This window comes from Artibeus jamaicensis, unplaced genomic scaffold (assembly GCF_021234435.1).
Source record: "Artibeus jamaicensis isolate MK-2021 breed Jamaican fruit bat unplaced genomic scaffold, CSHL_Jam_final contig_2738, whole genome shotgun sequence".
Taxonomy (NCBI): domain Eukaryota; kingdom Metazoa; phylum Chordata; class Mammalia; order Chiroptera; family Phyllostomidae; genus Artibeus; species Artibeus jamaicensis.
The window spans coordinates 1-22,746 of NW_026521603.1; the positions used below are offsets into that span (position 1 = coordinate 1).

The 22,746-nt window shown below is 53.2% G+C and overlaps 1 protein-coding gene across 1 annotated transcript; it reads left to right on the plus strand.

The window, feature by feature from the left end:
* The first annotated feature begins 7,174 nt into the window (after positions 1-7,174).
* Positions 7,175-16,522, plus strand: LOC128626992 (general transcription factor II-I repeat domain-containing protein 1-like). The gene is made up of 6 exons (XM_053662685.1): positions 7,175-7,490; positions 8,165-8,410; positions 10,055-10,247; positions 12,244-12,281; positions 14,538-14,677; positions 15,908-16,522. The coding sequence occupies exons 1-6, from the start codon at positions 7,175-7,177 to the stop codon at positions 15,974-15,976; spliced, it is 1,002 nt and encodes a 333-aa protein (XP_053518660.1). The 3' UTR covers positions 15,977-16,522.
* Positions 16,523-22,746: the final 6,224 nt, after the last annotated feature.

Here is a 22,746-nt window from a genome sequence, read left to right on the forward strand (position 1 = left end):
AGGACGGATTTGCCCTGTGGACAACAGAGAGCCCACAGCAGGTTTTAAGTGAGCCAATTATGGGATCAGATAGACTGTCTAGAAAGATGAACGTGGCTGGCAGAGCAGAGAATGGGTTTTGGGAGGCCAAGTGAGAAGTTCTTGTCACAGCGAGAGGAGAGCTCACTGACCCATGGCCTGCACCAGACCTGGGGGAAGGGGCTTGTCGTGACGACCCCCTTGATTTGTGGATGGAGACAAGGGGGGGACACTGGGCGTTTGTGTCAGTTTCCTTTGACTGCTGTAATGAATTTCCCAAACTTGGTGCCTTAACACAAGGCAGGTTTCTGCCTTACTGTTGTAGAGGTAGGTAATCTGAAGGTAGTCTCACAGAGCTAAAGTCAGGGCATCAGCAGGGCAGGTTCCTTCCCGAGCGTCTAAGGGGAACAGTTTTCTTGTCTCTCCCAGCTTCTGGCAGCCACTTGAATCCACCCGCTTACCGCCCCTCTTCCATCTTCAGAGCTCATCACTCCATCCTCCGCTTCTGTTGTCCCATCTCCTAATCTTGACCTTCTTGCTTCCTTTGTGAGGAAAAGTTTTTTCTTGTGTAATTATTGATTAGTGTATTACATTCCAAACGAATAACTGTAAACCTACTTTTGCCCTTCCTGTGTTTAGGACCTGGAATCATGCAGGATAATCTCCCCATCGCAAGGTCCTCAACTTAATCCCAGCAGCAAAGTCCCTTCTGTTATATAATGAAAGACAGCCACAGGTCCCAGGGATGGGACATGCACAGCCCTGGGGCCCCTACTCAGCCTGCCAAGGGTTGGAGGCAGCCAGGATTTCTCTCTTGAGCAGCTGTGTGGGACAGTGGGGCCTGGGGCACATGGAAAGGCTATTTGGAGAAGTGCAGAATCCAAGGTGCTGAAGGAGGCAGTTGGCAGTGCGGGTTTGGGGCTTGCAAGTGCAGAAAGGGTGAGAAGGAGCAGCATGGGTGGGGTAGAAGGAAGGTCTGCTCTTCCCTCCCCCACATGTAGAAACAAGGCCCTAATAAAAAGTCAGCATGATATGGTAACAAGCCTCGGTTTTGGACCCTCCTCCACCATCTATGCAGCCAGGACAGAGAGAGGCTGTACTACCAGGTGGTTAGAAGTCTGGGCGAAAGGCTGCCCTGCCCCCGCACTCGCTCACTGTATAACCAAGGGCTGGTTGCTTTTTCTGTGTCTCAGTCTCCTGATGTGTAAGATGGAGATACTCCTAGGGCCAACCTAATAGGGTCGTTGGAAGGATTAAGTGAATGAATCCATGCAAAGATATTAGAATAGAACCTGGCCTGGAAAGGCTCAATCTGTCTATTTATTGAGCACCTATGATGTGTCAGGCATTATTATAGGTGCTGGGGCTAGAATTGTGGGCAGACAGCTGGAAACAGACAACCGCCTCACCCTGCAGGGAGCATCCATCCTTGAGCAGTTGGCTGCTGCTGCTGCACAGCATGAGGACGAGTCGTCCAAATCAGCCCGGTGATGCAGGGCAGTGTGCATCCTTCCTGCCCCAGCCCATGTGGTCAGCTACCCCACTCTGTCCACCTTTCCTGCTCATCATGCTGAGTGCATGTCCTTCTGTGCCTGGCCAGTGTGGCCACAGTTCTGCCTAGGCCTTTGCTAGCCTTGGGTCAGCACTGTAACTGTCCCTGTGTAGCTGGGACCCCAGGGGGGAAGGGAGAAGAGAGGAAAGGGAGTGTTCTCCTTTGGGAAGGGCCGTGCATTTGGCTGGCCCCAGGATTATCTGTCTCGGACAGAGCCTGCTCTTTTTGCCCAAGCTGGCTCATAGGCTCCAGCCGTAGGGCTGCAGGAGAGTTTGTAAGACAGCCCTCCCAGAAGGTGCTGGGCTCTTGTGAGAGGAAAGCAGGACCTAGGGGTCAGAGAGACCTGGCTTTGAGTCCTAGTGCCACAGATGCAGACCATGGTCCTTGGTGGCTTTGGGCAGGCACCTTGGCTCCTCTGAGCCTCAGTTGACTTGTCTATGAAATGGGGGTCTCTACACCTAGAGGTCAGGCTTGTCGGGAGAAATGAAGGGCATCAGTGTATAAATTTCCAGGCAGTCTCAGGTGGGTGTGTAATCAGTAAATGTGGAGTTTGCATCCTTTTACTGGCCACTGAGTGGCCAGTGGAAGAGCCTGGTATCCCCAGGCAGAGAGCCCCCTTGGGTGCAGGTGGAGGTCAGGCAGCTGGCTCCAGGGAGGGGCACAGAGCACGTGCCCTGGCAGGTTGCAGCCCACCCAACCCCCACGTGCCACCCCAAGGAATGTAGATGGATTGATGGGGCCACAGAGCCCAGCCCGGGGGGCCTGTCAGGGAGCAAGCTGGCTTTCTCCCCAGGGGACCTCATGCAGTGTCACATCGGTCACTCTGCCATTGGTCTCTGTACCTAACAGACGATGGATTGCCACAGCTTCTTATTTTGAAATGATTTTTAATCTGCAAAGAATTGCAAAGCTTCAGAGCTCCCAAATACCAGTTGACCTGCATAGGACACAACATGTTACATAACCACAGCACGTTTGTCAACGCTAAGAAATTACTGTGGGTTGATACAATGCGACTAACTAAAGTACCAACATTAAATTTCATCCGTTTTCCCACCAATGTCCTTTTTATGTTCAATCCAGTCCCGTACACCGCATTGCACTTCGTAGCCCTTTATTTTTATTCTTTCGATGGTACGCCCTCACGTCCGTCTGCTGACTGGGTGGTGCCTGCGGCAGTGAGCACCCGCAAGCCCAGCACCCATCGAAGGGTTAGAGCAGCACCAAGCACGTGCACCCGCCCAAGTGCTCTCCCTGTCCTGTCTGTCTCTCTCTCCAGAACACATGTCCCGAGTTTTGTGTGTACCGTTCTCTTGGTTTGTACCTCCAGAATTTCCAAGCTGCCAAAAAATAAGGAAGGAATAGTGCAATGACTGCCCGCACATCCTTCCCCTGATTCATGAATTCTTAACGTTCTGCCATGGTTCCCTTCTTCCCGCCTCTGTCTCTCTCCTCCCCTCGGACCCCGCCCCATTTGTTTCCTCTCTTCCTCTCCTTTTCCATTCGAAGCAAGTTGCAGACATCTTGGCTCTTCACGCCTAAATATTTCAACCCACACCTCCCCCGTCCCTACACAACAATGCCATTCTTCTTCATATCCCCCATTCTGTGGTAACACTCATGAAACTCAGTGGCTCCCTTTTGTCTAATGTCCAGTGTGTATTCAAACTCCCCAGAATGTCTTTTATGACTATTTCCCCCGTGTTAGAATCATTGTTCACTGGTTGGTATTTTAAATTGTTGTGTGTTCCGTGGCATATAACATTTGCCTAAACCAAAATTGTTTCATTTGCTTTTTTTTTTACTTTGATAACCAAGGTGCCCTATTATACCAGGTTTGCGACTTGCTTTTGTCCCTCGACCTTATGTCACATAATGGGGAAGTGTGTAGCTGTAGGTCCTTTGTGTACCCTGCTCCGTAGTATTCATCCACCTATCATACCACCCTGAAGTCGTCTGCCTTCTCATCCTAGGTTGTTTGGGTTGCTCTGGTGGCCTTGAACATGTTGCCTTTGCACACGTAGAAAAGTTTCTGTTGGATACAAGAAGTCAGAGGCCTAGGCAAGGGCGTCCACCTCACTGTGGTACAGCCATCCTCTCTCTGAGCCTCAGTTTCTCCATCTGTAAAACAGTGATGACAGGATTCCTTGTGCATCTACATGCAGGCCTGAGAAGGGTTAAAAGGTGTCCCCAAGTGCACCTTCTGATCCTGGCGAAGGTCTGGTACCAGGAAAGGGAGCTGTGGTGCAGGCTGCAGGAGGGATGTGGCTCCTCTCCCACCTGAGTGGCAGGCAGCTGTTCCACCAAAGTACATCCACCCTCTGCTCTCCATAGGGCCAGACCCCCCAGGTCTGCCCGAGGCCTGGGCTGCCCAGCCTGGCAGAGAGGGGAGAGGAGGAATCCTCACTCTACTCTTCTGGGCTTCACCCTCCCCTCTAAGCAGCCCTTCCCTTTGCCGCTTCCTCTGTGCCCTGTGTTTATGGTCATGATTATCAGCCCACAGTCGCCATTCTGAGCTGCAGGCCTCAAACTAGGCTTTGATTTCCTGAGAAAGACCAGGTCGGCTGTGGAGGGCTCTGCATTTGCCCCCGGAGAAGGCTGTGGGGCCTCTCCAGGCACCACCCAAGCTGATTGGCTTAAAATTGTGAACCTCCCATGGCCTTGATTTAATGAGCTTGGTTGCTTTTTTAGCCCGGGGCAAAATTCAGTTAGTCCTCAGGCTACAGACAGCAGATCAGGAAGGACGAGACGAGAGCCTGTGGAGCAGGCAGGCTTGAAAGAGAGCAGACCCGGGAACTGGAAGGAGCAGGACGAAGTGGGAGAAATGCCCGCAGGGTGGGGCAGGGGCAGCGGGTACAGGCCACTGCTCTGGGGCAGGTCAGTAGCATTTCTGGTCGGCCCTCAGGGGCAGACCTAGAAGGTAATTCTCCCATGCCCGCCTGTGTGCTTGATAAGAAAAGGGTACCTGATGCATTTTAGAAAACAGTTTACCTATCAAATGAGTAAAACAAACACAAGGGATTAAAAGGATAAATTTCCATTATCTGGAAGAATCTCACATAAAATTTAATTTCCTGAGACCACAGGATAATTGAGGCAGTCTCTGAACACCATCAATGACAATTTGACTTTGATGGCCTGAGACCTTAAGCTTTTTTATGTGATATGATTGGATCCTCCCAACAGGCTACGATTCCCATTTGAAGGGTGTGTAAACTAAGGCCCAGAGAGGTTGAGTGATTTTCCAAATATCACACAGCACTAGGGTTATAATCACGATTGCCTTGCAATCTGATGGGCCAGGGACCTTCCCTGTCACCGTCCATGGGGACCCCCTTCCTTCCCACTGTATATAGGCATTCGAGCAGGTACACTGAGGACACGCACACACACTCCTCACTGAGCCCTAATGATGATGTTTCCAAGTGGAGAGCGTTCTGAGATGTTGCTGCTATCGGCGTCTTCCACAGCCAGCCTAGGTTCAGAGGACCTCAGGTAGCACGGCTTATTCTAATCCCTCAGAATAGGCTAGCCGCCTCAGGGTTCAGAAGGCTAATAACTAGCCTTTAGACTATGGAGTGTAGCCCCCCACCCCTGAAGTGCCAGTCTCCACCCCAGGGGTAACCAGGATGCCAGGGCAAGCTGCGTGAGCCATGGGCTTTGACCACAGTCCACATCAGGATGACTGGCTCTGTCCTGGGCACGTCCAAGCCCAGAACACACACCAATGTGTTCCGATTGGCACATTTTCCTCTGCCTTACACGGAGCTGGACAGGTTGGGGCTGGAGCAGGAGCATGGAGGGGCGGCTTCACCTGTGGTTTGGGCTCCCTTCCGGAAAGTGGGTCACTCCTTTGCCCACACAGCCCACGGAGCTGCTTCCTGTTTCCTCTAAGTACCCAGAGGGCCAAGGGCACGCTCCCCTGCAGGTTCCCGCCCACCCCAGAACCTTCTGGACCCATGTGTTTAACAAACCTAGAATTTACTTCCTCCAAATTAAATAAAAGCAAAGAGGTGGGGAGAAGCTGGAAGGCATCCTTTCCGAGGCCTGACGCTGAGCCCAAGAACCCAGGGAGGACAAGCGAGGCAGGCCTGGCACCGTCCGCCATGGCACATGCTTGGTGCTCAGCAGCAGCTGTGACCACGCTGCACAGGTGTCCCGGACACATCCCAGAGCCACCCCCGTCTCTGAGGCAGTCCGGGTCCCACCCTCCTGACGTCTGTCTGCTCCCACTGTTTCCCAGGTACTGCCCAGGACTCTAGTCTGCCTTCTGCTGGCTGTCCCATTGGTGTCGCCTCTCCCTGTCAGCCACTGCCTGCTTTTGGGGTGCTTTCTCCCTGGGACCAGGCAGGACTCGGAAGGAGAGGGGCAGGAGTAGTGTTTTCTGACGTGTGTTGAGTGCCTGCAGGATGCCTGGAGCCCCAGCATGCACATGCGCCTGTGCGACTGTCCCCTCCTCTGGGAAACCCTCCCGGGTCCCCGGCTCAGTGGGGCCCCCACAGCCTCCCACGGGCCCTGCACTGACAGTGTTCAAACCCGGTGGCTCCCCAAGCGTTCCCCGCTCTCTCCTGCCTCAGACTGCAGCTGTTTTGTGTTCTCTGCGAAGTGCCCAGCACGATGTCCAAGTCATACTGTGCTCATGAAATATTTGTTCAGGGGACAAAGGAGCATGAGCAGAAATGCTGAGAGGTGATGTCGCATGACCCACAGGTCTCTGACTGCCGAGTTCTATACCCTTCCGGGGCCTGGCATCGCCCCTCCCAAGATGAGGAGGCTGCCTTGTCTTGGCCTTTCTCCACCCACACGGCAGGAAGAGCCTCGAAGTGGAGGCAGGACAGATGCCCGAGGCGGCTGTCAGACTCCACAGGGACCTCCAGCAGCCTCGGTTGGTTGGGCTCATCTTTGAGTGCTGTCCACTTCCTTTCGATCCAGCAGGCTTTGTCGAGACCGCCTGTGAGTCCAGCCCTGTCCTGGGCTCACAAGGATACACACTTGGAACTATGAGCTGATAAAGCAAGAAGTGAAAGAAAAGATTAACTTTGCTTTTTATAGACGGGGTGACTGACGGAGGCGTCCATGAGCCCAGGGTTTGTGGTAGAGTGACAGAGCAGAGCTTCGGGGTCAGACACAGAGTATTCCTGGCCCTCGGCAGCTGTGTGAGCTTGGGCCAGTTCCTTAACGTCTCTGAGCTCGTGTGTCCTCGCCGTGGTGAGCAGGGGTCGTGACAGTGTCTGGGAACGCTGCCAGCCACGCATCTGGCCCCCATTGGTGGGACCCAGCCCCCCCCTCCCTGCCCTCTGCCGTCCTGTGCTGCCTGTGCAGACTCTTGGCCACCAAGGACTCCTGGCTGGCAAGGGGACAGGTGCAAAGTTCGGCCACCTTCCTGAAGGCTCTAGATGGTCCTTGGGCCCAGGACCCTGGTCACAGGTGTCTTCCCAGGACGTGGAGAAGGATCAGGTCAATTCTTGCCATCCCGGGGTCCTTAAAGACCCTCTGAAAGGGCCACATTGGGGCCTGTGAGAAAGAGGTTTCTGGGTGCTGCATTTGGGGTCTCAGGGCAGCTGAGGAGAGCCATCATTCCCGAGATGGGGACACCGGTGGAGGATGTTAACCGGATGCCTGAGGTTTGTGGTGTCTCGGGCACCCAGACGGCTGAAAGGAGACAGGCAGGAATTCCGAGATATGGCAGAGAGAGGTTCCAGTCAGGAGTGTGTCTGGGAACAGGCCCAGACGGGCCACGGGAGGCGCAGCCCTGGGCGCAGGGAGCACAGGCAGTGTGGGAAGCTCTCCGTCCCGTGGGCAGCCCCCGGACTCGGGGAGTGTGACGTACAGGCCGCGCAGCAGGTGCTGAGAGAGAGAGCCGCTGCTGGGGGAGGCAGGTCCCACGTCGGCCTTCCAAATGGAAGTGGAACCGATTCCTGTGCGATTTTCCAGATTCCACCAGGAGTTGTTTTTCTCTTCGGACCCATTCTGTCTGTTCTGACCCTTATCTCCCAGGCCCTGGCTCCCTGCCTGTGCCCAGCTCCACCCGCCCCCCACCCCCCTGCCCCCAAGGCCTGTGGTTGGTGTGTGATGGTGCTAAGTGCCCTTCCTGGAACTCCAGCTCCCTCCCCAACCCAGGCCATAAGCCAGCAGGCCGCTCTGTCCCCGGGCCCTCTTCATGCCATCCCCTCCCCTGGCCTCTCCCACACTCCACATGCCCCAGCCCAGCCCCGGCCCTGTCTCCAGGGCTCCCCTGACCTCAGCTGCTTGTGTGCACACAGACCTCCTGCCTGGTTGTGTTTCCCAGCCACACTCCATCCATGACGAACCCTTTACTAGCCCTCTGAGAGCAAAACACTTCGAACCCCCCAGTATTGCCTGAGTCCCAGTTTGAGAAGCTCCACTGTGGGTATCTCGCTCTCCCGTGGGGCTTCTCCAAACTTGCACAGATGGGGCTGAGCACCACAGTTCACGCCCCGAGTCTCTTGTAGGTGTCTCTTCTGGGTGGGTGCTGTGACTGTGTGCCGCCCCTCTGGGCCATGAGACCCTCAGAGGAGGGGCCCTGCCTCCCGCTCTTCAGGGTGCTCCGTGCCTGACACGGGCCTGTGTTAGGGCAGCTGTTCAGAGAATGTGGGAGGGACGGGTGGGGACAGAGCAGGCTGCAGGGGCGTGAGCAGGGCCTGGAGGCACTGCTGCAGCAGGGCAGGGTCAGGGGAGAAGGAACAGGGCCAGTGGCCAAGCCCACGCCAGCCCTCACACCCCCTTGCCTTCCTCTTATAGATGAAGATGACGCCAACAGACTCGGGGAGAAGGTGATCCTGCGGGAGCAGGTGAAGGAGCTCTTCAATGAGAAATACGGTCAGTTCCCCGGGGAGGGGCTGTGGGGCTAGTCTTCCTGGGGGGCCCCCTCCTCCCTCTGCATCCCCTCTGGCCTCTGTTGCCCGGACCTGGTCTGCCTGGGGACGTAGTTGCTGTGCTGGTGACTGATGGGAGCTGATCCTCCTTTCCCTGTCTGAGAAGGGGAAAGTGCTCCAGCCTGTGGGCAGGGTGCAGCAGCGGTCAGCATTTCAGCTCCTCTAGGGCTGCGCTGTGCTGCAGAGGTCATGGCCCACAGCCAAGAACTTACTATGCACACGCCCATCTGCCCAACCAGCACTCAGCCCTGAGGACAACGGAGCGAGTCTGCTCCAGCCACTGGGGGCTCAGCCTGCGGAGGGCGTCGGACGTGGAACAGATGAGAGCCAGGAGATGCCAGGCCCTGTGCCGAGGCATCCAGGGCAGAGCCTGGGATGAGACAGGAGTAGAGTTAACAAATGATACGGCACTTCCTAGACTTTTGAGTGCCACCTGTGCCAGGTACTCTACATATATCACATTGTATTTGTGATTAATTTAGTATTGTCTCCATTTTGCACTGTGGCAGAGGAGACATGGCAATACATTTTTTACCAAGAAGAATTTCAGAGAGTGAGAAAGGAAAAGAAGAAACCCATAGTGTGACCAAGAATGCAGGAGAGAGTGTAGTAGGTAGAGGGCCAGGGCCTCTCTGGACAGGCGAACAGGAAAGTGCCTTGAAGAGGGGGCATTGTAGCTGAGGCTTTAATATCAGGAGGGGACCAACATTGGAGGAAAAGCTTGCCAGGCAGGGGGAGCCGCTCTGCCACTGGGGACCTGTGAGAAGGCTGGAGCAAGCAGAGAGGGGGGCAGGCCCGACGTGAGTGAGGGTTTCACTCTGAGTGTGCATGGGAAGGCTCTGCTGGTGGCTGGTGCTGTGGTCTGTTTCACTTTTCATTTTGGGACCAGTTTTCAGACATAAGGCAAAAGCACAGAGAGTGAGGGACATGCGCCCACCCTGAAACCCAAGCCCAGCTTCTGTGTTGGCCATTGGGCCGGTCTTCCTCGTTCCATTTCCACACACCCACTTCAGTATTTTTAGTGCTTCAACGTACATTGAAGACATCATATCATTTCATCCATAATACTAAGTACTTAATTTTTTCTAACGTAAAAATAGTGGATTTTAGGCAGATATCAAGTCCCCATTTCAGTTCTAGGTGTGCACATTGAACAAATCATCACTAAAATGACAGGAACTGTTTCATTATCAGCATCGGGTATTAGATTTTTAGCTTTGCTAATTGAATTTTTGAAGCTGTGTGTGTGGTGGCCCTGGCTGGTGTGGCCCAGTTGATGGGTGTGGTGTCCCATGGACTGGGAATCACAGGTTCAATTCCCCATGTGGGTACGTGCTGGGGACCGCTGACCAGCGTTTCTCCCTCCCATCCATGTTTCTCTCTCTCTCTGCCCCTTCCCCTCCCCCTAAGATCAGTGAGCATGTCCTCTGGTGAGGATAAAAAACATGAAATGTGTGTGTGTTGACTTTTATACTGTCTTTGGGATGTGACGGCCGCTGTGCTGTGCTCTGCCAGGCTCCAGCCCTTTCCCAGAGGGCTTGGCCTTTAACAGCAGACGTCTCCTTGCCCTGGCCCTTGTGCCCTCCAGGTGAAGCCCTGGGCCTGAACCGGCCAGTGCTGGTCCCTTACAAACTGATCCGAGACAGCCCAGACGCCGTCGAGGTCACAGGCCTGCCTGATGACATCCCTTTCCGGAACCCCAACACGTACGACATCCACCGGCTAGAGAAGATCCTGAAGGCCCGGGAGCATGTCCGGATGGTCATCATCAACCAGCTGCAGTGAGTGTCCCCAGCACCTGGGGCGGGGGGTGGGAAGAGCGGGCAAGGGCTGTGGGAGAGGACTCTGCCTGGACCCAGGAGGAGAATCCGCACAGCAGGCCCAGCCAAGAGCAGGGGGATGGGGGAGCAGTGAGAGACCTGCTGTGCACTTGCACGGGATCCAGGAGATGGGCTAGCTTAACGCTGCCATCTTAACGACGAGAAACAGACAGCCAGGCGGATGAAAGGGATGGTGAAAGTCACAGTGGGTCAGCTCGGCCCCCGACCCCGGTCTCTCCCACTGTCCAGGCTGCTAGAACAGAATGCCATCAACCAGGCGGCGGTGCAGAAATGTATTTCTCATAGTTCTGGAGGCCGGGAAGGTACTGGCAAGTTCAGTGTCTGGTGAGGGCCCACCTTCTGGTTCATAGATGGCCACCTTCTCCCTGTGTCTTCCCATGGTAGGAGGGACAAGGGAGCTCTCTGGGGTCTCCTCTGTAAGGCATCAGTCCCATTCATGACACTTCCACCCTTGTGACAAAATCACCCCCAAAGGCCCTGCCTCCTAATACTGTCACCTTGGAGACTGGGTTCTACATAGGGATTTGGGGCGGGGGGAGGAACACAAACATGTCGTCTGTATCACCCAGTGTCCTGATGACAGTCCTCAGCTTTCACGGTGTTCATTTAAAATTTTTAATTCAATTTGACTTTCTGACTCTGTCATTCATTCTTACCCTTTTTAATGGTATTTGGAAAATAACAGTCCTCATTGAATACTCCCATCACCCAGAGGTAACAACTGCATATTTTATCTTTATCTATTTTTGTCCATATTTTACCGTATAGCCTCATAGTCTTTAAAAGAATAAATGGAACAGTTTATTTATTTTCAGGTTTAAAAAGAAACTAGGGAAATCCAAAAAGGTAGAAGAAGAGAAGGTAGCCCATAATTCTCCTTTTCAGAGTCAACATTATGGTGTGTGTCTTCCATATTATTCCCTATGTGTATTTTCTTCTTAATGTTACATTAGATGTTTTGAGATTAAAATAATTTTGCATGTCTAAAAATAATCAAATCATTCGGAAAGGTCTCGATGAAGAGCAGAGGTTCCCTTGCCCCCCTCCGCGCCCTGAAGTAGCCACTGGAAAGTACAGGACAGGAGGGAGGAAGCGCCCGCCGCACACGGGCGGCTCCCGGGGCAGCTGCCGCCGGCCTCCCGGGGCTTTCCCTCCACGATTCCAGGTTTCTTCTCCTGCCTCTTAGACGCGCTTTTGGAGAAAACAAAACTGAAACCCCACAGTATTTATCCATAGACTAAATAAAACTTGATGTGTCTCCCATCTGGCCGTTTTGATTACACTTGAGTGTTATTCGTGTCCGTGATAATTCTGTTTAATGACGGTAAAGATGGAGAGACATGTTGTCTCTACCAGTGGACATTGGGTTGCGTCTAATTTTTTTTTTGTTCATGTAAAGAATACTGCAAGTAAAATAATGAATAAAAAAAGAAAGATAACATTTGTTGCCCTGACCAGTATCCCTCAGTTGCTTGGCCATCACCCTGCAAAGAGAAAGGTCACCAGTTCCATTTGCAGTCAGGGCATGTGCCTGGGTGGCAGGTCCGGTCCCCAATCGATGTTTCTCTTTCTCTTTCTCCCTCCTTTCCCTTCTCTCTAAGAAAAAGTTAATGATAAAAATTTTTAAAGATTTGTCAAAGAAAATAATGCCACAATGAATAGCCATTCACAAATCTAGGCGCTCACTTCTGGTCACTTGGTTAGACCACATCTCACTTTGGAGATGAGGGAAGAAGGCCCCAAAGGGCAGTTCGCCTGGCACGGCTCTCACAAGGGCCAGACTGGCCATCATCGGCCCGTCTGCTCTGGGAAGAGGGCGTCTGCTGGCCATTGTCACCCAGGTCTTACTTGGCTAACTTAGATGTCCATGTTCAGGGAGCAGGTGGGAACAAAGAGAAATCCTCATCTTCTAACTGCCACCTTGTTTCTTTTTCAGACCTTTTGCAGAAATCTGCAATGATGCCAAGGTGCCAGGTAAGTCAGAGGCTGAAGGAGCCACACTTCTGTCTCTCAGGGACCAATCTGCGGACATATAACAGGTGTCACGCAACAGGTGGCTGGCCACCCAGAGTAGAGTATATCCCTCCCACCAAGTGCCTCTCCAGGGAACCTAGATTTCCATGTGCAGAGCCAGTGTTCCCAGGGGGCCCCAGGACCCCCGCACGTGCCCTTTGGAGGGGGGCCCTGCCACAGCACAGCTGAGCACGTCAGATCAGCCAGAGAGAGGATGAGGGACAGGCTAGAGCCAGGAGGAGGGGGTGTCGGGTAGGCTCATGGATGCGACCTGAGGAGAGAACAGGTGACATGTGACTGGCAACGGTAAGGTAGGCAGGCGCGTGTGCCCCCCGAGACTGGCTGGGCCCCCTGGATTCTGCCTGCATTTGCAGGGCACGTGCCCGCACCAGCCCCCAGCCTTCAGAACCTTTCAGTTCCTGGGAGACGGTCTGATTGAGAAGGTGTGCGATACGACCCCAGAGGGTGTAGCCCTGGGTGATTCAGAGGGGCACCCTCATTGTGTAGCTGGGAAACTGAACCCCAGAGATGGGGAAGGACTTGTCAAGCCACATAGTGAGTTGGTGGCCACTTGTAGTTCTGTGACCACACTGTCCATCTGAACCACAGGCCACTGGGGACTGTAGGCACCAGAGCGGCTACTCAGCGGGAACAGTAGTGGGGTTCAGCAAAGGCACCCCACCCCAGCCAAAGCCTGAGGTCCCAACTCCAGACAGGTCCGGCTTCCTCTGAATCTTCACTGCCTGGGGTGCACAGCCCAACCAGAGACCACCTCCTCCTATCACGTGCCAGTTGAGGGGGCCGGGCTGGGCACCAGGCACTCAGGGTAAGGAAGTGACTAGGTTGGGAGCTGCTCTCAGATCAAAGGCAGAGTCACAGAAAGCCCCCAGGAGGCCTCAGAGGGGAGGAGAATTTGGGACTAATTATCAGAGGGTAAATGCAGTCACATCCACCACTCCCCACCATGGCTGTCTTTAAGGTCTTATGGTGACCCAGGTGGGTCACAGCCCTGGACCAGCCTGTCTTGCATCTTTAAGGTCACCTTGGTACCTGTAAACGGAAAGATTCTGAAAGCCCATGGTCTGGTGCAGGCATGTGCCGTGCCAACCCAGGCGCAATCCAGGGGCCCAGCCAGTGGCCAGCAGCTCCCGCCTGCCTCCCGCAAAACTCCCTCCTCTATGGCTCACAGCCTAGGCTCCCCCTGCTTCTAGAGTCTTGTGTCCTGGGGTCTCTGTTTATATCACATCACAGACCCCCAGGTTCTGGTTTTTCCTCACCAGCAGGACAGAGAGTTGCCCCTGGGCCAGCCTGCCCTCGCACCCTGTTGTGAAGACCCTGCTGGTGGCCTGGGTGAGGTTTCTACTCAGCAACTCCCAGGCCCCACGTATGTAGCACACCGCTGCAGATCTGACTTCTAAGTCTCACCTGTTCACGTGACTTTAACTCAGCAGCAACAAAACCCCTGCTGAGGCCTGCTCTGTGCCAGACTTGGTGCTGGGCTCTTGTGCACACACAGTCCCTTCCAGTCTCACATCACATGGCTTTCCCGTTGTGGCTCCAAGAGCTTTGTTGGTTTTCCAGGGTCATGCAGCTGGTAAAGGGCAGCAGTGAAATTTGAACTGAGGGCCTCTGTCTCCAAAGCGGAGTTTCTTTTACCCTGGGACACTGCCTTGTCTACTCCAGTGTACCTGTGAATGTCATGTCACAGCAGGGCCAGGTGAAGGTCATTGTGCATCTGCAGGGACAGTAGCAGTTGTATCGATAGCAGTTCTCAGTTCCCGAGTATTTTCTGGAGGCGGGGCACATTATCTCAGGGGACCCTCCCAGCAACCCTGCAGAATCTTACTGGCATTTTACTGGCGGGGAAAGGAAAGGAAGCCAAGTCTGTGCGGTCTGTGGGGCTGTGGAGGCGGTGGTCTTCCCCATGGGCTTCTGGGCCCCAGGGGGAATCCTGGGAGTTCCGGGGAGGCCTGGCTGGGGGGCGAGGCTGTGGTGGTAGCAAAGGCAGACAGGTAAGTGGAAGCAGGAGGTGGACGAACGAGCTGCGGGGCCTCGTTAGAGAAGGAGGCTGGAAAGATGGGCCTCAGCTTGTGGGTTGGGAGCCTTGACTGCCCACAAGGGGACTTTCAACCTGAAAGTGAAGGTCCTCTCCAGGGGTGTCCACAAGGCTGAGACACAGTGGCCTTGGCATCCAGTGTCACCAACCTCTTCTCCCAGCAGCCAAGGACAACAGCATCCCCAAGCGCAAGAGAAAGCGTGTCTCTGAAGGAAACTCGGTCTCCTCTTCTTCCTCGTCTTCCTCTTCCTCCTCCTCCAACCCAGAGTCTGTGGCGTCCACCAACCAGATCTCACTTGTGGTAAAGTTGCACAGATCTGGACCCGACCACTGTTCTTTCTGGCCTTCGCCCTGCACTCGGGCAGGGCTGCCCACCGTGGGGTGCAGGTTTGGGGTGCGGGGAGGCACTGGACTCTGAGTGGGCTCCACAGCCCGGGGTTGCAGACACAACTGCCTGATCTACCCGCAGGGTAACCTGCCCTCTCGTCAGGGCTTCGCAGATGCCCGGACAGAAGGTCACATCCCCACTGGGCAGGTGGGCAAGCCAAAGCTGAGAAGGGGAAGGGACCTGCCCACTCTGCTGGGCAGTGTCAGAGCAGGACGCCAGGTTTCCAAGGTGGTCAGATGCTAGGCTCATCTCCCCACTCACATCTCACACAGCAGCCCCACCACAGCCCTGGGGTGTGTGGGTGCTGCCCACAGCATGTGGGTGAGGAAAAGGAAAGTGGGAGGCTGACTGACTGCGGCCTCAGTGCGGTCCCTGGTGGGCGGAGAACCCATCTGCAAGGCTCTGCCTGTGCTGTGACGTGGCTGGGTTTGCTTCTTTCCCACCCGTACACTTGAGAGCTCTTTCTGATTTCAAAATATTAGCTTTGAAATCCTGAGTCCAAATGGGGAGAATATTGGAACACACTTGGAAAAAAATTTTTCTTGAGGTATAATTGACATACAACATTATATTAGTTTCAGGTAAACAATATAATGATTCAATATTTGTACATATTGCAAAGTGATCACCACAATAAGTAATTAACATACATAGCTGTCAAGTTTTTTTATTTGTAGATTTCAGCTTTTCTTTATCCTTTGACCACGTTTCCCTTGAACCCCTTCCTGGAAAAACCCAAAGTTCAGGCTCTGCGTCTGTCCCCGTCTGGCTGTGTGAGTGCCCACAGAGGGTGACTGGTGCAGCCCCAGGGAGACTGACAGCTTCTTGGAGCATGAGACCTTGAGGGGGCTGTTCATGGGGGTGACCACCCGTTCTGAGCCACTTCCCCTGTTCCCTCTGGCCCTCATGTCTGGTCCACATTAGGCCCTGGGCACAGGTGAGAACAGGTCAGAAGGCTCCAGCCCCACCCAGCTCCATGGCTACTGCATGGTCTTGGGCAGGTCACGTCCCCTCTCTGGGCCTTTAGCCGCCTCAAAATAAATAGCATCTGAGGAAGCCCTTCAAAAGCAGAGCTAAGTGTTCTGGTGTTCTTTCTACGTCACCTGGAGTCCTAACTGGGACCCTCTGTCCCCCTCTCTCTAGCAATGGCCAATGTACATGGTGGACTATGCCGGCCTGAACGTGCAGCTGCCGGGACCTCTGAATTACTAGACCTCAGTGCTGAATCAGGACCTCACTCAGAAAGACTAAAGGAAATGTAATTTATGTACAAAGTGTATATTCGGATATGTATTGATGCCTTTTAGTTTTTCCAATGATTTTTACACTATATTCCTGCCACCAAGGCCTTTTTAAATAAGTTCAAAAAAAACAAAAAAAAAGCATTGCCTTTGCTCTTGACTGTTGCGGCGTCTTCTCTTTTGGAATTGTGTCTGCAGGTGTCCTAGGACGAGGTCAGGAGACCCACCTCAGGTGGCCTGCCAATGCCCTCTTTCCTTGCCAAAGCAGTGGTGGTGTCCTTGACCACTGGGCCATGGTGTCTGAGTACGGACTCAGCTCATTTCTCTGCTGCTGGGTCCATGGGACATGAGGAAGGGGGCCCCAGAAGGCCAAGTGCCAGACTGGCCCCCAAGGGCACCATGAGGTAGGAGGCTGTCTCGGCCCCAGTAACTCAGGTGAAGTCAGACTGGTCAAGTATGATCATCAAGCGTGGGGTCTCCAAGGCTGGAGGGAAGGCGTTTCGGACAAAGGGCTTTGGGTTGGGCCTGGAGGGTAGGGTGGATTTTTGATGGAGCTCAGGGTGTTTGAGCAGCAGAGTGATGGGGTCACATTTACATCTCAGAAAGACCACTTAGGTGGCAAGTGGAACAGTGGCAAGGTAAGACTCCAGGTAGAAACAGAAGTCACTGGCACACTGGCGGGTGATAAGCATGCCAGCCAAGGATCCTGATGAGGAAGGGCAGAGGGCTCTGAGGTCACAAGGCAGGGTGACCTCCCCTAGTACAGAATCGGGAAACCAGTTCTTGAAGCGGACTTGGTGGGACCAAGTGGGGAGCGTCGGGGCAGGCAGTGCTCTAGGTGGAGAGAGGCACAAGTGCAAAAAGTCAGGGACTTTGGACAGACAACGCGGGCATTCCAGGAACAGCAAGGAGTCACCGGAGCAGAGAGCCTGAGAATGGCCGGAGGTGACATGGAGGGGTCGGTGGGGGCAGTCAGCAGGCTGTGGACATGGCGCTGCGCTGAAGGAGGGAGTGAGGGCGCAAGTGCAGGCTGGGTTCTGCTTGCCCAGCCCTGTTCTCTGGGGCCGGGATTCATCCTTTTCCTCACAGACTTATGGAGTGTGGGGGTGGGGGAGCCATGACCAGAACCACATCTTGGAAGGGTCTGTCCACCTGCAGAGAGGAAGTAGCCTCCCTGAGAGAAGCTGGAAGAACCCGTGGGAGGCTCTTACATTTGTTCCAGCAAGAACTGGCAGTGGTTTGAGCCGGTGGAGGAGAGTAACAAGGTCAGCCAACAGAACTTGAAGGTCAATTGGTCTGGAGTGCTGGGGCTTGGAGGGGTCAGAGTGACCACAGGATCCTGCCAAGTTTCAGCAAGAGGCTTCAGGCTTGGAGGAACTGAGTTCTGAGTGGGCTAAGGGCATGATCCAAGCAGTCCAGTAGCTTCTGCGAGCCCTCTGGGTCACCTCTGTGCCCAGATCTGGGAGGGAAGGCTTCCCAGCCTTCCAGACTCTGCTTCCTCCTGGAAAGATGATGGGAAAAGCCAGAAACCACAAGCTTGGCCTGCCCCACCCAAACCGTTCCCCTCTAGGCTGGAGCCAACCCCTCCCTCCCTCAACCCAGTGGCCCAGTGCTTCCCCAGAACTCTGGGCTCCATCCTGTGGTCCTTGCCCTGGGTCAGGTCTCTCTCCAGACCAGGGGAAGGTCAACTCTACACTGACCACCATCCTCAAGGCAGAAACTGCCCATGGAAACAAGGCCAATCTAGCTGCTGACACTGTGCCTTCAGTCCCTCTCTCCTGGAACCCATCTTTCCGCCGTCTGACACTGTCTCTCCCCGAGTTCAAAACCTCCGTGGGTTTTTAATACCCCATAGCACCGAGTTCAAACTTGTAACCTGGGCGTCTCAGGCTCCTCACTGTCTGTCCCCCATGCTGCCTGTCTGTCATCCCACGGTTCTGTCCCCTTTCTTCACGGCTGCCACCACCCCGCAGTGAGTGGCCGCAGCCTGGGCATCGGTCTGGCCACGGGCCTTGGTCCCACCTTGGGTCCCGCAAGCCTCCCGGTGGGCTGGCACCTCTGGATGTCTAGACCGACCCTGGCCTCCTCTGCCCCGCGGCTCAGATCTGTGCCAGAGCCGGAAGTGGCTTTCCCGGGGCTGGGAGGGTGGACCAAGGCCCGCCCAGCAGGGCTGTTCTCCCGGGAGCTGCCTGGAGGGGGGAACCCGGATCCAGTGACGCTGAGGCCTGTAGAGACTCCCCCATCTGTCTCCTTTCACCCTCGCAATGCACGTGTGCAATTAAGTGAGTTGGTGCAGCAAACCTTCTCACTCTAGTGTCCAGCCACATTCTGTGGAATTACAAGGGGATTCTCCCACCCCAGTAGAGCTCTTGAACCAAGAGGTGACCTGTGTTAGGGTCCCCTCTTTTCCTGAGAGCTCTGGGCTTTGCGAGGTGTATCCTGGCAGAGGGCAGAGGGTAGGGGAGGAGCTTGGGGCCCCTGGCCGCCTGCCTTCTTGCTTTGCCCAGCCCTGATCCACTGGAAACGCTTCCCAAGTATTTCCTCGCAAGCACTCGCTGCTTTTTGCAGAGCAGCCCAGATGCTGTTTATGCAACCTCTCCAGAATCTCAGTGTAGTGTACTTTTTAAAGTGATTTGATTCAAAGCACTCATTCTTTAATTAAACTTCATTTAGCTGCCATCTGTCAGGGTTCAAAATGGCTTCGTGTTTTGCAACTCTAAATGAGAATTGTTACTGGATTTGTAAACACATCCACAAAAGAAAATCACAAAACACTTTCAAAAGTAATAAATGAGGAATGTGCAGAAGAAGTGTAAGGAGCTGCATCTTAAACATCCTAATTGCCGGGGATGCATTCTGGTGGGTCGGTAATCATTTTATATACAAATCTTTGTATAAAAATCTGGTATCAAAGAAAAGATCGAGATGATAGAAAATGCGAGACTTATATGTGACTGAAAACAGTAATAAAGCAATAATCAGCACAGGGACAAAGCTAGGGTGAGGCAGGTGGGGAGGGGAGGGCTGGGGCGACAGTGGGGGACAGCGGATCTCCCTGCACCTGCTCCCGTTCCGAAGGCTCCCTCACTGCCCAGGTGCTCACCTTCTGCAAAAAGGAGCTGGTTGATCCTGAGCCCCAGTAGGAGGGGCTTCACAACAGCTCAGTGGCTTTTTTAGTTTTTTTATGTTTTTAAAGATTTTATTTCTTTCTAGACAGAGGGGCAGGGAGGGAGAAAGAGAGGGAGAGAAACATCAATGTGTGGTTGCCTCTCACACGCCCCCTGCTGGGGACCCACCCACAACCCAAGCATGTGTCCTGAGTGGGAATAGAATTGGTGACCCTTTGGTTCACAGGCCAGTGCTCAATCCACTGAGCCACACGAGGCAGGACTGTTTTTATCATTTTTTTATACTTTCATTAAGAAAAGGTTTTGCCATAACTGGTGTGATTCAGTGGGTTGGGTGTCATCCCGCAGACCAAAAGGTTGCAAGTTCAGTTCCCAGTCAGGGCCCATGCCTGGGTTTCTGGCCAGGCCCCCAGTTGGGGATGTGCTAAAGGCAGCTGATGGATGAGTCTCGCTCACATCAGTGTTTATTTCCTTCTCTTTTTCCTCCCTTCCCCCTCTCTAAAAATAAATAAAATATTTCTCCCAAAAAATCATCAAAGTTTTATTAATGATAGTCTACTGCCCCTATTGTACAGGGTCCCCTTCCTCCCACCTGGCCCAGGAAAAAAAGGAGAAAGAAAAGATGGGGAGGAATGATAGCCCCTCTTTTAAGCCTTATGTGGTGGTTCCATGAAAGTGAATTTTGGGGGGAAATGACATGAACTGCGTTTCAGTGGGGAAACTGAGGCTCGAAGACAGTGCAGGAGCAGGAGTGGACGTTCATGTGAACGGCCTCTGGGCAGGCAGTTCTTGGGACACAAGCGCCACTCTTGTCGGCAACATTCTGGGTGATCGAGGTTCAGGGATGCAGAAGTGGAGATTTCGGAATTGAGGTGTGGATCAAAACAGGACCCCAACAGCCCTGCAGGTGTGGCTCAGCTGGTTGGAGCACTGTCCTGTCACCAAAGGGTTGCAAGTTTGATTCCAGGTCGGGGTGCGTGCTGGGTGGTGTGTTGGTTCCCAGTCCAGGCATGTATGGGAAGCAACCAATCCAAGTTTCTCGCACATCGGTGTTTTTCTCCCTCCCTTCCTCTCTCCCTAAAGCAAGGGGAAAACATTCTCAGATGAAGAGTAAAAAACAGGACTCCAACAACCCCAAGACTCCACACGACTGGGCCTGTGCCCCATGCTTCTCTACTCTCATTTCCTGGGCCGTCTCCACAGCACTGCCTGTCACATGGGGCTGGGCGCCCTTCGCCCACTTCCTCAACACGGCCTCCCCTTCCCAACTCATGAGGCGGCTCCTTCCCGTTTTACCTTTCACCGAAATGTCCCTGAATGTCCTCTCCTCCAAGAGGCCTTTCCAGAACACCCAGTCTAAAACAGATACCTCCACCTCGTCAATTTTCAATTCATCTCCTTTAAAAAATATATTACTACCATGTGCAATACTTTCTTTTCTGTGCAGTTATTTTCTGTCTGTCTGTCTTGCTTTATTTAGCTTTGTGATGGCAGACACAGTGTTCATCTGCTTGCTGTTAGAGCCTCACCACCTACCACAGACACAGGACACGGGAGCTGCTCGCAAAATGTGAGCCACGTGGATGCCTGCATCAACCACACCTGTGTCCACAGGGCAAATGAGTGCTCCCTTAAGTCTAAATCCCTCCACAATGATTCCAGACACCGTGCCCCTCCCCCCCCCCCCCAGGATCCATGCAAAGGAAACCATGACAGGTGCCTCTGCCTGTCCTTCCACTGTTAAAGCTTGCTGTCTTTACTGCTGGGTAAGTGTTTGGACTCCAGAAGCCCTAGATTTCAACATCAGTGTCCCTGAGACAGCCCACCCAATGAGACAGGGTAGGAAGAAACTAGGAGAGTTCCTTGGCAAGTGGAATAGGGAAACCGAGACAGCTGAACACAGTGGCAAAGCAATTTACAGCCAGGTGCAGGTCGCCTCCCTACAGATAACATCTAGGCCTCAGTGGTATTTCAGCTCCAGGCTCAGGAAGCAGCAGAACCAGGTGCAGGACACCAGGACCAACTGCAATGACTAAACACCCTGCCCTGGAGCCGACCAATCAGTGGAGACCACAGCCCAGAAGAGACTCACCTGGAAAACTGATCAATATTCTACTGAAACCCTCGCCTGAGACCTCCCCTAAGATTCCCACCTGCAAGAAAAAGAAAAGCTTCAAGATAATGAACCCAGCATGTGCTCTCCTTCTGGGGAATATACACCGCCTTCCCCTTCTTCCCCCACTTCTTTCCCCACAGGCACGCATCTCCCTAAGCTCCAAGGCAACGGGCAGCAGCAGCTCGTCCCTGGCCGAACCCTGGAACCTGTCCCCAAAGCCCCTTTTCTCTGACTTCCCAGTGAGCTAGGCAGCTTAGACGAGGCTCTCCTTTTGCTTCAACTATACTAAGCCCTTCCTTGTTTCACCGTCCCCAGCTTTAATAAATGTACCCTCATAGTCACCTGGACTCGTGTTATAAAGTCTTTTCAACTTGAAGTCAAGAAGCCACACACCACCGACTGGCCCTAGGCAGGTCCACTCGGGGCCAGGCCCCTGTCCAGTAACACAAGATGCAGGAAATGGGACCCGGGATGAACTCTCGGTGCTGGAAGAGGCAGGGCAGCCACCACTAGCAGTTCCCCAAACACTCCACCTTTCTTACACTTTTGCAGTTAATATTGGGCTGGCCAAAAAGCCTGTTATGTTTTTTTCATACCATGGCTCTGGTAGTGCTTAGTTGGAAACAATTTTGTTAGATTCATTGTGACAGCTGTCATATCAGCATTTGCTAAAAAAAAAAAACTTGAAAACTGGTGAATTTTTAACACCACTTTTGGGTGAAGTGGCAGCATGTCGTGTGGTTTTGCTGCAAGCGGTGGTGTGACAACGGAAAAAAAACCATGAATTTTTGTGCAGTCATGTTAATATTGCACAGGGAAGAAAATATGCAACATTTCCAGTGTATTATGCTTTATTATTGAAGAAAAATAAAAACGCAACTGAAATGAAAGAAAAAGATTTGTGCAGTGTGTAAGGACAAAGTTATGTGACTAATCAAATGTGTCAAAAGTGATTTGCTCAGAATATCCAAATCAATCAAGTTACTGGTGAACGTGAAAGCTTTTATTTTACAGAAAAAAAGTAAATGGACTATTTGGCTGAACCAATAGTAAAAACAACTCATATATTAATGTCTACAGTGTCACAGCCATTGGCAAGACCTTTTGTGTGCAGTTAATCTTCACAGTTCTGCAAAGTAAACATTATTTCTTCTGAAACTCAGATGAAGAATCTGAGTTTCAGAAAGATCAAGGGCTATATCCAGGGTTACACAACGAGGAAAAATTAAGCACCAAGCCAGGATTCGAGATTAGGGCCCTGACTCAGAGACTCAGGCCACCAAGTCCCTCCCAGAGTGATTCCTGCCTGCAACTGGCCTTCCAGCAGAGATGGGAAAGCAGTGGCAACTTCATGCTGGGAGGGGAGCTTCCCTCCTGGTTTCCCCTTGTTGGAAGAAGAGAGGTACAGTGCATTTGAGGAGAAAAAACAAGTGAGTGTCAGCAAGTTTGTTCAGACCAGACACCACTCTTAATCCCCAGGGAGGGGCCTCAGCAGAG